The sequence below is a fragment of the Choloepus didactylus genome, chromosome 2 (assembly GCF_015220235.1).
Source record: "Choloepus didactylus isolate mChoDid1 chromosome 2, mChoDid1.pri, whole genome shotgun sequence".
In the NCBI taxonomy this organism is placed as follows: Eukaryota; Metazoa; Chordata; class Mammalia; order Pilosa; family Megalonychidae; genus Choloepus; species Choloepus didactylus.
Window position 1 is genome coordinate 201,172,863 of NC_051308.1, and position 13,053 is coordinate 201,185,915.

A 13,053-nucleotide genomic window follows, 5' to 3' on the forward strand; every position below is an offset into this window, starting at 1 on the left:
ATACATCATTATCCCCACAGAATTAACTTTTATTAATCCAACTTTCCTACTGTATGATCATTTTTTCATCTTGGAGCTATGAGGAAGCTTTATGGCTATTTACAGTTGTTCTTATTTTTGTTTTTAGTGGAATCTAATCAGAAAAGCTCATTCCAAGAAATTCCCAAACTTAATGAGGAACTACTCAGCAAACAAAAACAACTTGAGAAGATTGAATCTGGAGAGCTAGGCTTGAACAAAGTCTGGATAAATATCACAGAAATGAATAAGCAGGTAGCAAAAGTGTGATTTTTATTTCTTTATAAGCCATAAATATTAGTTTTGTGTGTTTCTTTGAAGTATGAATTTGTAGGTATAGGGAACTCACTTCAGATTGTTATATTTCTTGAAATTGTGTTTTGCATACTATGATTCCAAAATAGTAAAATCAGGTAACATGGGTAATAGTTATTCATTTACCGAATACTTTAAATGTTAACCCTTTCTATAAAGGAAAAGAATTCTTCGAAGTAGAGGAAATTGGAAATACTTGAGTCAGCTTTTCCTAAGGAGCAGTTTAGGTATCAGATTAAAAAAAAAGAGAGAGAGAGACTCATCTAACCCCCAAGATAAATGGAAAACCTATTTTTATTAGATAAGAGACTTTATTTCATTTCATGGAGTTCACAGACTTACAGAAACAGCCTTGGGATTTAATGCTATATGTATGATGTACTACGCTAAAACAGATATGGAAACCATCATTAGCTAAGGCTGGTATTCTAGAATACCATAGGAGCAGGTGCAGAATTGGTTAAATACCTTGGTCAGGCGAGCAAGCCTAGAGCAAACTTTCCTAGTCCCTTAATTGGCCAGAATTCGGTAGGCATTAATTCTAAAAGAGGGAGTCTGTGTCAGGAAAAGGGCTTATTCAGAAGATGTTAATGGAGCATTTCCTATGTATAAGATGCTCTCATTGCCACTGGATAACTATAACCCCACTCCTCAGTTTTTCCAGTCTAGTTAGGAAAGACATGCATTGAAAAAAAAAAACAAATCAATTGAGGTAAAGAGACAGTCAAGGACCAATTGCATGGTACTTCTGCAGAGTGCTTGAAAGTTTCCTTGTTGGGTCTAAGAGGTATTATCTTCAGAGTGGAGTCACAAAACTTGGAATCAGTTAGTGGCAGGGAGCACTGTGCTAGAAGAAAGTACTTGTAAATATTTCTGAAGCTACCAACACCTTTCGGCAGCTGTGTAGGAGTGGGGGCATTTAGTATTAAGACCAAAGATCAATGAATGGCCTGGGGCAGTGGCTTTCAAACTTTTGCCTGTGGCCCACAGTGAGAAATGTTTTACATCATCTCTTAATAAACACAAGATATATGTAACTAAAATGAAACTTAACGATAGCTTACTTTTAATATGTATGATGCCTTATGATACTTAGTTTCTATTCTATCTCATTAAAAAATTATTCGTGAGATAATTTATGGGTTGCAGCACCTAATATTTACTAATTGTCATTTATCCTTTGACTATGCATAATTAATTAGGGAAAAGCAAGTATTCACCCCTTTTTTGCAAAAAGAATAACCTTACTTGCATTCACAGAGCAAATGAGTAGTTTGGCCAGAGGTTACAACCAGGTGAAAGTAGACCATATCAAAGCACTAAGAGATAATTAGCATCTGTCACTGGGGGGAAATGTAGATTCCATATAGCTAGCTAGTGACGGAGTTTACCATTCTGAAAAGAAGATGTGATCTTTTAGGGTGAGGAGGCAAAGTCAACTGTCCACTTCTTCATTTCCTTCTTCTAAATGGAAATCATGAGAAGACACAAAAGAGCAATTGGTACTTAGGGTGAGAGAACACATAGATTTTCAAATCTTTGGTAATATTTTGGTTTCTGAGTTCTCTTTAACCAGGAATCTGGAAACAAAAGAATCATTTTATTATTGGCCTGGCTGTTATTTTTAATGCAAGAAGTGCCTGGGAAGGCAGGGATACAGGAAAGTTTACTTTAGTTCTCAGGCTTCGTGTATGAAACTAGGAGAGATTGAACAGAAACTTTTTCCATTTCAGCTACAGTAGACCTTCACAAATGATAGGACTGACTGTTGAAACAACCTGATGCAGAGGAATTCTGTGGTGGCATGGGCCCAGGATAGGTGGTAGTGAAGTAGAGCTTTATACTATTTCCAAAGGGAGTGCATTGCTCTGAGTGGTTTCCTAAAATTAGTATTACATATCTCTGATGGTCTGCTCAAGTAAGAGGCATTTGCTCTAAACCAAAATAGGTGTGAAAATAAAATTAATATTTAACCATGTTTCTGTATCTATGGTAATTGTGTCAGTTAAGATTATTTTAATGGCACATTTTTAAAAAGCAACTCACAAAGTAACTTAAACAAGAAAATGCATCACTTAATGTGAACTGTCCTTTTCATAGTATAAGTGGAAGTTAATACAGCCTTACAAAAACCATCAGTTTGAAATGAGTTAAAATCAAATTTTGCCTTGAAAATTTTTGAAAATCTCATTTGCTTTTCTGTTTTATTCATGTAACTTGATTTTGTACCCGTTCCATCTTTTTTTTTTCATTTTTATTGAGATTGTTCAGATACCATACAATTATCCAGAGATCCAAAGTATACAATCACTTGCCCCTGAGTACCCTCATACAGCTGTGCATCCATCACACTTAATTTTTGTTCAATTTTTAGAAACTTTTCATTACTCCAGACAAGAAATAAAGTGAATGATAAAAAAAGAAAAAAAGAAAAGGAAACTCTAATCCTCCCCTATCCCTAACCAACCACCCTCAATTGTTGACTCCTAGTATTGATATAGTATGTTTGTTACTGTTTATGAAAAAATGTTGAAATACTACTAACTGTAGTATATAGTTTGTAATAGGTATATAGTTCTTCCCTATATGCCCCTCTATTATTAACTTCTAATTGTATTGTCATACATTTGTTCTGGTTCATGGAAGCGACTTCTAGTATTTGTACAGTTGATCATGGACATTGCCCACCATAGGATTCAGTTTTATACATTCCCATCTTTTGACCTCCAACTTTCCTTCTGGTAACATATATGACTCTGAGCTTTCCCTTTCCACCTCATTCACACACCATTCGGCACTGTTATTCATTCTCACATCTTGCTACCAACACCCCTGTTCATTTCCAAACATTTAAGTTCATCCTAGTTGAACATTCTGCACATACTAAGCAACCACTCCCCATTCTTAAACCTTGCCCTACATCTTGGCACCTTATATTTCATGTCTATGAGTTTAGATATTATAATTAATTCCTATCAGTGAGACCCTGCCATAATTATCCTTATGTGTCTGGCTTATTTCACTCAGTATATTGCCCTCGAGGTTTTGTCATCAACCCATTTTTTTTTTAATATGGTTTTGTTCACTCACCATACATTCCATCCCAAGTAAATAATCAGTGGTTCTCTGCATGGTCATACATTTATGTGTTCACCATCTTCACCACTATCTGTATAAGGGCATCTACATTTCTTCCACAAGGCAGGAGGGAGAGTCAAAGAAGGTAGAGAGGCAAAAGAAAGAGGAAAAAAAAATGACAGCTAGGAAGTAGCAAAAGGAAAAATAACCTTAAATCAAAGTAGAATAAAGAATCAGACAATACCACCAATGTCAAGTGTCTAACATGCCTCCCCTATCCCCCCCTCTTATCTGCATTTACCTTGGTATATCACCTTTGTTACATTAAAGGAAGCATGATACGATGATTCTATTAGTTACAGTCTCTAGTTTATGCTGATTGCATCCCTCCCCCAATGCCTCCCCATTTTCACACCTTGCAAGGTTGACATTTGCCTTGTTCTCCCCTCGTAAAAGAACATATTTGTACATTTTATCACAATTGTTGAATACTCTATAGTTCACCAAGTTACATAGTCCCAGTCTTTATCTTTCCTCCTTTCTTGTGGTGTCTCACATGCTCCTCACCTTCCTCTCTCATCCATATTCATAGTTATCTTTGTTCAGTGTACTTACATTGTTGTGCTACCATCTCCCAAAATTGTGTTCCAAACCACGCACTCCTGTCTTCTATTACCCTGTAGTGCTCCCTTTAGTATTTCCTGTAGGGCAGGTGTCTTGTTCACAAAGTCTCTCATTGTCTGTTTGTCAGAAAATATTTTGAGCTCTCCCTCATATTTGAAGGACAGCTTTGCTGGATATAGGATTCTTGGTTGGCGGTTTTTCTCTTTCAGTATCTTAACTATATCACACCACTTCCTTCTTGCCTCCATGGTTTCTGCTGAGAGATCCACACATAGTCTTATTAAGCTTCCTTTGTATGTAATGGATCGCTTTTCTCTTGCTGCTTTCAAGATTCTCTCTTTGTCTTTGACATTTGATAATCTGATTATTAAGTGTCTTGGCGTAGGCCTATTCACATCTCTTCTGTTTGGAGTACGCTGCACTTCTTGGATCTGTAATTTTATGTCTTTCATAAGAGATGGGAAATTTTCATTAATTATTTCCTCTATTATTGCTTCTGCCCCCTTCCCCTTCTCTTCTCCTTCTGGGACACCAGTGATACGTACATTATTGTACTTTGTTTCATCCTTGAGTTCCCGGAGACGTTGCTCATATTTTTTCATTCTTTTCTCCATCTGCTCCTTTGCATGTAGGCTTTCAGGTGTTTTGTTCTCCAGTTTCCTGAGTGTTTTCTTCTGCCTCTTGAGATCTGCTGTTGTATGTTTCCAATTGTGTCTTCATTCTCTTGTGTTGTGCCTTTCATTTCCATATATTCTACTGGTTGTTTTTTTGAACTTTTGATTTCTGCCATATACATGCCCAGTGCTTCCTTTACAGCCTCTATCTCTTTTGCAATGTCTTCTCTAAACTTTTTGAATTGATTTAGCATTAGTTGTTTAAATTCCTGTATCTCAGTTGAAGTGTACATTTGTTCCTTTGACTGGGCCATAACTTTGTTTTTCTTAGTGTAGGTTATAATTTTCTGTTGTCTAGGCATGGTTTCCTTGGTTATCCAAATCAGGTTTTCCCAGACCAGAACAGGCTCAGGTCCCAGAGGGAAGAAATATTCAGTATCTGGTTTCCCTGAGGGTGTGTCTTAGCAAATTGCTCCAGCCTTTGATGGCTCAGGTCACTGTGCTTTTCTGCCCAGCAGGTGATGCCTGTTAGCCTATAATTCTTGACTGGTGTGAGGAGGTATGGCTATGTTCCCCCAGGCTCTGGGGTCTGGTTCTGAATGGAAAGGGCCCCACCCCTTTCCTCCTAGAGAAGACAGAGCCTCCAGGTGGAGGTCATTAGCATTTCAGTGGTCTTGCTCTCTGCTTGTGCTGTCTCCACCCTTCCCCAAGTCACAGCCCTGGAAACTGAATATGATTGGGTCTTTCTCCACTGAGCCAAAAAAGAAACAGATAGTCCCCTTCAGACCCAGTCCAAGGCGACCCTCCGGCTCTCCCAGTCAGTCGTCACCCAAAGCCTCTGTCTGTTTTTTGGGGATGCGTACCTGTAGTGAGCAGTTCACACTCGCTACTTAAAACCCCAGTTGGAGCTCAGCTGAGCTGTATTCGCTTGCTGGGAGAGAGCTTCTCTCTGGCACCACGAGGCTTTGCAGCTTGGGTTATGGGGGAGGGGGTCTCATGACTTGGATCCGCAGGTTTTACTTACAGATTTTATGCTGTGTTCTTGGGCATTCCTCCCAATTCAGGTTGGTGTATGATGAGTGGATGGTCTTGTTTGTCCCCCTGCAGTTATTCTGGATTATTTACTAGTTGTTTCTGGTTTTTTGTAGTTGTTCCAGGGGGACTACTTAGCTTCCACTCCTCTCTATGCCGCCATCTTGCCCCGCCTCCCTACCCGTTCCATCTTAACCAATATAGGAGGTCTCCTCCTCCTTTGAAGACCATTAATTCAACAAGTGTTTACTGAGCTGCTTTTATGAAGCTAGCAAGGCCTTGGATTCAAAACCAAAAAAAGATGTGCTCCCTGCCCTCCAGGATCTTATAGTCTAATGCAGGAGATAGAAAAGTAAACAATTGTAAAATGGACTGACAAACAATAAGAAAAGTATTCAAATGAGTACTATGGATGCATTTATAAGGATGTAACCCAGTCACATGAGGCTTCCTAAAGATGATTGAGCTGAGTCCTGAAGGGTGAATAGGAGTTAGCCAGGTAAATTCTGTGGACAGAGAGAAGGATGTTCTAGGCAAAACATTAGTATGTGCAAAAGCATAGAGGAATGAAAACACAGTGTGTACAGAGAATTTTATTAGTTCATTATAGCTACACTCTGGTGGAAAGATGCCAGAGATGAGAATAAGTCAGCAAAAGTTATATCACGAAGGACCTTGAGTGGCCTTCTCCTGTAGCACTCTGTGTATCTTTTCTGACACTTGGTGTAAATGCCTTATGTGATAGTTATTTGTATACACATCTAATTACACTAGAAGTTCTATACTGTACTCTGAGCCTTAAGCATGATGATAAAGGTGATAATGAAAGCAACAATAATAACGATAGTGGCAATGAAGATAACTGCTGTTCATTAGATGCCTTCTTTGTGCAGAGCACTATTAGGTGCTCTATATATGTGATCTTACCTTCCTTAGCCCTATAAAATAGGAGGTAGTATCAGATACTGAGGCTTGAATACGTTAGGTAGCTGCCTAAGGTCTCACAGCTGTGTAGAGTGGTAATATTAAAATATTCAAGTCCTAGGAGGCTGTTTTCTTTGTGGTTTTCCATTCTGCCTCCTATCTTCATAACCCCTATAGGATTCAGTAGGTATTGAATAGATACATGTTGAAAGGATAGGTCATGTACCCACTAGGGCTCATAACCGATCATCATTGATGATTGTGTTGGTAACTTTTTCCTTTCTATTTAAAGAACACTTCATTTCAAACCCAAAGCAAAAACCAGCATTTCAGGCTATGTAGTATAAAATGATCTATTAAGCAAATGGTCTACAGGAGCTATTTTTAATTTTGTTAATAAGAAGTCACGTAATATGCAGAAAAGTCATGACTCATCTTTGGCTGGGAATTTGGATTTTTTTTTTTTCTAAATCCAACTTTTTAGACTCTGAGTTGCAAAGTGTGATTTTAGAATTAAAGTTCTGAAATACTTGAATCCAGTCCAATCTAGAATCTAACATTCTAGAATGTGTCTAACAGAGACCAGAGTCCCCATCTCTCCATTCCAGTTATACATGTAGCTTTGCTGTAGATTTTGGCTTTATTCCACCAAAGAGAGGAACACTGAAAGATGGAATCTGTCTTTGCAGTTTATGGGAATATAGCTGAGTCCTAGTGACCTGACCAGTGTATACTCCAGGTCTTATAAGTGAGTAAGAAGTCCTGCATGATGTTTGGTAATTGGAGAGTTAATGATCACGTTTCAGCGAGGAAGCTGATACCCTCAGCCTAGACTATTCGGTGTATGGAGGGAAATGGAACAGTACCTTACCTAGTCCTTCTTGAGTTGGCTTTCAGCTGCTCCTCTGGTTTTGGTTGAAATGGCAGCAGCCCGCCAGCCACACTGACCTCTTTGTGAGGCTGTTAGCCTTTCTTGAGATACTTCTGCAATAGCCTCAGGACATTGCAGTACCTGGGAGAATAGTTTTCACCTAGTTCACTCCACTCAGAAGCACAGCATGTTTTCTTATTAGGTTCAGGCCAGTTGTCAAAGGAAGAAGTTTGTTATTCCCCCAGGTGGCCAAAAGGTAACCACACAATTGATAGGGCATTTTGGAATATCTGTATTCTATACTGAGCCAACTGTAGACATACTTTTGGGCACTAAGTAAAAACATTCCTGGGGGAAGGACCCCTTCCTAGTACTTTGTGATTGCACACATTAAGAGGTCTTGGAAGGCTCAGTGTTGGGAATGGAGAAAAGTACCACCCAAGGAAACCTGTCCAGTCCCTTCTAAAGTTACATGATGCTTTTTTCCTATATGTATATTTCTTTCCCATCTTTTGTCCTTTTAAAAATTCCACGAGTAAGGTATGAATGTATTTTCATTGTATAAAATTTAAACAAATAAAATACATATAAAATTACTATGGAAATTTCCTTTCAACTCCCATCTCTGAGTGTACCCCCAACACACACACTCATACTCCCTGTCCTATAGGTGTCTACTATCAATAGTCTGGGCTTCATCTTTCTAGTCCCCTTCCTATATATTTACAAAATCATAATAGTTTTTAATATTAATTAGTTTATAAGTTACTATGTATACGTGTGCATAAATGAGTCATTTAATAAGCATTGTTCTACAACTTGCACTGACTATATCGACGCCCTTAATTATGGACATTTAGATATTTTTAGTGTTTTACTCTCAATAATAAGGAAGCAGTGAATATCCTTGCGCAAACGTCTTTGTACACATGAGCAAGTAAGCTTTAGAATAAATTTATAGAGGTGAGATTGCTGAGTTAAGAGATAAAAACATTTCATATTTTGACAGATACTGCTAGGTAACCTTCTAACAATGATTCTCCAATTTACACTGCCCTGAATAATGCATGAGAAGACTTGTTTCCTTGATGTAACTGCTCCTCTTAAGATTTATAGTTTGCTTTATCTCCCTGTGGTCGAAGGATTCTCACCTATTTTGTTTTTTAATCGATAATAGTTGGAATATTGATGATTAGTCTGAATATTTTGGAACGCTTATAGAGAATTGCATGTTTGATGCTTATTAAATTTCATTATTAAAAAGCTGATGCTTATTGAGTATTTCACTTGCGCCAGGTACTGTGCTAAGAACTTTGCTTACATTTCATTTAATCTTCACAGCTTGTATTAGTTGTCTATTGCTGTATTACATATTATCCCAAAATTTAGTGGCATGAAACAACAAACATGTATTATCTCACAGTTTCTGTGGGTCAGGAATTCAGCTCCACTTAGCTGAGTGGTTCTGGCTCAGGATCTCTCTAAGACTGCAGTCAGGATGTTGGCCAGGACAGTATCACCTGAAGGCTCAGCTGGGGCCTGGGGTATCCTCTTTAATGGGGCTGTTGGCAGGAGGCCTCAGTTTCTCTCAACATGGCCTTCTCCATCACTTATTGAGTGTCCTCAAGACATGGCAGCTAGGTTCCCCAGAATGAATAATTTAAGAGAGAGAGCGAAGAGGCTGCAGTGCCTTTTGTAACCTAGTCCCCAAAGTTACATATTGTCACTTTCACTTTATTCTGTTTATTAGAAGTCAGTCACTAAGCCCCCCATACACAAGGGGAAGGGAATTAGACTTGGCCCTTTAAAGGAGGACTATCAGAGGATTTGTGGGCATATTTTAAAACCATCACACGTAGCTATGAGGTGGTGGTGGTGGTGGTGATTGTACCCATTTTGTTGGTGAGAAAAATGAGTGCCCTTCTTATATAGCTTTATGTCCTACATCCTGGCCCCTGTCCTCTACTCTGCTTGGATTAACCTTCTCCATGTCTATCCCAGGCACAGAATGTTCACTCTTGGCCATTTATTCATCCAGGTTGAGTGCCTGTCTTTGTACCAGGTATATTGTAGGAAGTAAAACAGACATGGTTCTTGATCACATGAAGCTTACAGTCTGGTGAAGGAGAGAATCCTTAATCAAATAATCACACAAATAAATCATTGTCACTTTGAGAAATGCTATGAAGAAGAAGTACCCCTTGGGCCTGTTCATGCTGTTGGTCCCTACCTATTCCCCAGTCCCCCCCCTCACCCTTCCCACCTAGAAAGAATGCCTGCTTTATTTTTATAAAACTCTTCTCCTTCAGAGTTTAATTTGAGTCTTACTTAAATGAAGTGTGTCCCTTGCAGCTTTTACTGATACCCTTTTTTTTCCAGAACTTTATTCAGTATCATATTTAATACTTAATTATTTATTTCACATTAGTGTTCTCTCTCAGCTATACTGAAAGCTCCTTGAGGTGAGGGATCTAGGAGTTTCCCTTGATTCCTTTTTCTTCCTCTTCGTTCCCATTCAGTCCCTCAGCAAATCATGTCAAATCTATTTCTACATCTACTTCTGCTACCTCCCAAGTCTAAACTACCACTGTCTCTTTCCTAGACTTTTCTAAGTAGCCTTCTTACTTGTCTCCCAGTTTCCATCCACGCTTTATTAATCTACCTAAAAGGCATCTCCAGTCAGGTAATTATTACTCCATACACCCCTTCAGTTGCTTCCAATCATACCTCAAATACAATCTGTATTCTTGTTTTGGTTTACAAGGTTCTACCTCTCCTGGCCCATTCCTGCACCTCTGGCCCTGCCTCCTATTTCTCTCCCTCTCACATAATGTGCTTCTTCCACATTTGCCTTCTTTTTATTCTCCAAATATGCCAAGCTCTTTTCTGCATTGGGTGGGACCTTTACCCCAGCAGTTCCCTCTGCCCTGAAATGTACTTCATCCAGTCTTTGTGTGATTGATTCCTTATCATTTAGATCTCAGTTTAAATTTCATCTCCTTATGGAGGCCTTCTGTGACCATCTGATGTAAAGTGACCATCTGATCTAAAGTAGCTACCCAGTCATTCCTATCAGATTACTTTGTTTTAATGTTCTTCTTAACACTTCACACCATCTGATTTTTTTCTTATCTAAAATTGGCTCTCCACACTAAACTGTATACTCCACAAGGTCACTAATATCCATGATGTTCACCATTATTTCTGTCCAGTAACACAGTCGTATTGCATTATTGTGAGATTCTAATATACTTGAATTTAGGATTTTTCTGTTTTGTTTTGGTTTGTTTACCAGATATAGCTCAGCTTCCCCATCCCCCATCAGCATACCAAACAGAGCCAGTCTACATATTCTAACATTTTTCAAGGCTGCAAATCCAGCTATTTAGAATTCTACCCCTAACAGCAGAAGGGAAGCCACATTTTATTTTGATTCATTTCCTATTTTAACACATTCATGGCATCAGTTAGTGAGTCAACAGGTATTTATTGAGCCCCTTCAGGGTACAAAGTAGTACTTTGCTTGAGCTATTGAGTTTGAAATATTTATCACATTATTAAACCAAAACTAAATCCCCAAGTAACTGAAAGTGCTGTTCAGGTTGTTAAGGTACAGTTCTTATAGACTGTATTTTGTGATGATGGGTTTTTACTTTATAACACATGCTTCCACTTGGGCAGAAACAAAAGTTCAGTAAATAACTAAGGTGTTATTTTTTTACCAAAATTAAATCTTTCAGATGTCCTTGATCATTAGCTTTTTGACCCTGTCCGGTTGTTGAAGGATTATATTGTAATCACTGCATCTTTTAGATAATTTAAGATTTTTTATCTTGTAGCTGCCAGGACTAGGGAAGAGAATAATATTTGCCTTTCCCTCCCTGGCACTAGTGTTTAAATTGGACAGGGAAAGAAGGGGTATTATTGCTGCCTCCCAGATCTCAAGTCTATCCAAATAGGGTTTAATGTCTGGATTACGGAGAGACATAAAATCCAAGGGTTCCTTGACATCATCATCAAAGGTGGAGCTTGTGAAGGAAGCATGCGTTCTACAAATTTTGTCTCCATTGTTTGTTACTCTTTTCCTTTCAGATTACTCTCTTGACTTCCGCGGTAAACCACCTCAAAGCCAATGTTAAATCAGCTTCAGACTTAATTAACCTGCCTGCCACTGTAGAGGGACTTCAGAAGGTAAGTGCTGTATATGGGTACTGAGATTAACCTACTGCTGTAATTCTAGCTTCTTACAAGTATTCTTTGAAAGCCTGACATTTGAAATCAGCTGTGCCCAGAAAGCAGTAATAGTTGGAACATACCACTGTATTCTAAAGATTTCAGAACAACTTTGTTTTGGTCTGGTTAGTTGGAGTTTTAATTTGCAGTAGGCTACCTTACCCTGGTTCGTATGGGTTCACACCTTTTGATTTGGCTCTCTGAGTCCCAGAATTGTTCTATTGGAACTCTAATGCTAGCATATGTTGGGTTTACTTTTTATCACTTGCCTTTTCAATTCATCATCCACAGTATCTTTATGAAAGCAGACCAATTGTACATGAGAGTTGCTCTAAAACTTATTTTTCCACATTTGAGAAAATAGTTTAAAGAAAAAAAGATAAACTTGGAAAAATACAAGCATTTAAAATTCAAAACATAGTAACTGTTGGCAAGGATGCAGAGCAAAGGAAACCTTCAGACACTACTGAATGGAGTATAAATTGTAAAAATCACTTTGGAAACAATTTGATATTATTTTGTGAAGTTAAACATGCACATCCTCAAAGTAATTTGCTTCTAGGTATATACCCTGGACTTTAGGGCCTAGGCAAACAACAGTTCACGGTTTCTGCTGACTTGATCCCGAGGATTCAGGGCTAGAACAGGAGGCAGGGACCAACCAGATAAGTAATACTCAGAGATCCTGGGAGCCGGGTGGCAAGAGAGGGTAGGGTAGGGTAGGAAGGAAGAATAAGGTGCCTAATTGGAACACAAGATGCATTAGTCCCTGGGGATGAAATTGTAAGAAGGAATTCGGAAACAAGGTAACCCCAAATATTGGAGAATCAAGTCTAAAATCTTGTGACTTTATTTTTTTTTGAAACTTTTATTTTGAAATAATTTCAAACTTACAGAACAGTTGCAAAAATAATATAATACCCATACAGAGAACCCAAGCAAACGCCCAGATACCCAGATCTACCAACTTTTAACATTTTGCCGCATTTGCAGTGTCATTTTGTCTATCTGTCCCTTTATCTATGTATCATCTGCCTGTCTATTTTTGAAACATTTGCAAGTAGGTTCTATACATCATGCTCCTTGAACACTTAATACTTCCATGTACATTTCTTAAGAACAAGGATTATGTAACCACCTTAAAATTACATCATCAAGTTCAAAAAATTTAACATTTATATAAATCTTAAAGTCTATATTCCAGTTTTTTCGTTATGTCCCCTTAATGGCCTTTTGGGCATTTTCTTCTCCATTATTAGATCCAGTCCAGGATCAAGTATTGCATTTAATTGGCATTTAAATTGTCTCTTTAGCCTCTCTGATTTTTTTAATTATGGAAACATA

At 38.3% G+C, this 13,053-nt stretch overlaps 1 protein-coding gene across 2 annotated transcripts in view; it reads left to right on the top strand.

Moving 5' to 3' along the window:
• EFCAB14 (EF-hand calcium binding domain 14) overlaps positions 1–13,053 on the top strand; it is a 45,258-nt gene that overhangs the window by 8,581 nt on the left and 23,624 nt on the right. For both annotated transcript variants that reach the window (XM_037827303.1, XM_037827304.1), the window contains exons 3-4: positions 128–273; positions 11,569–11,667. In XM_037827303.1, coding sequence (XP_037683231.1) covers positions 128–273; positions 11,569–11,667 — 245 coding nt within the window. The remainder of the gene's footprint in view (positions 1–127; positions 274–11,568; positions 11,668–13,053) is intronic.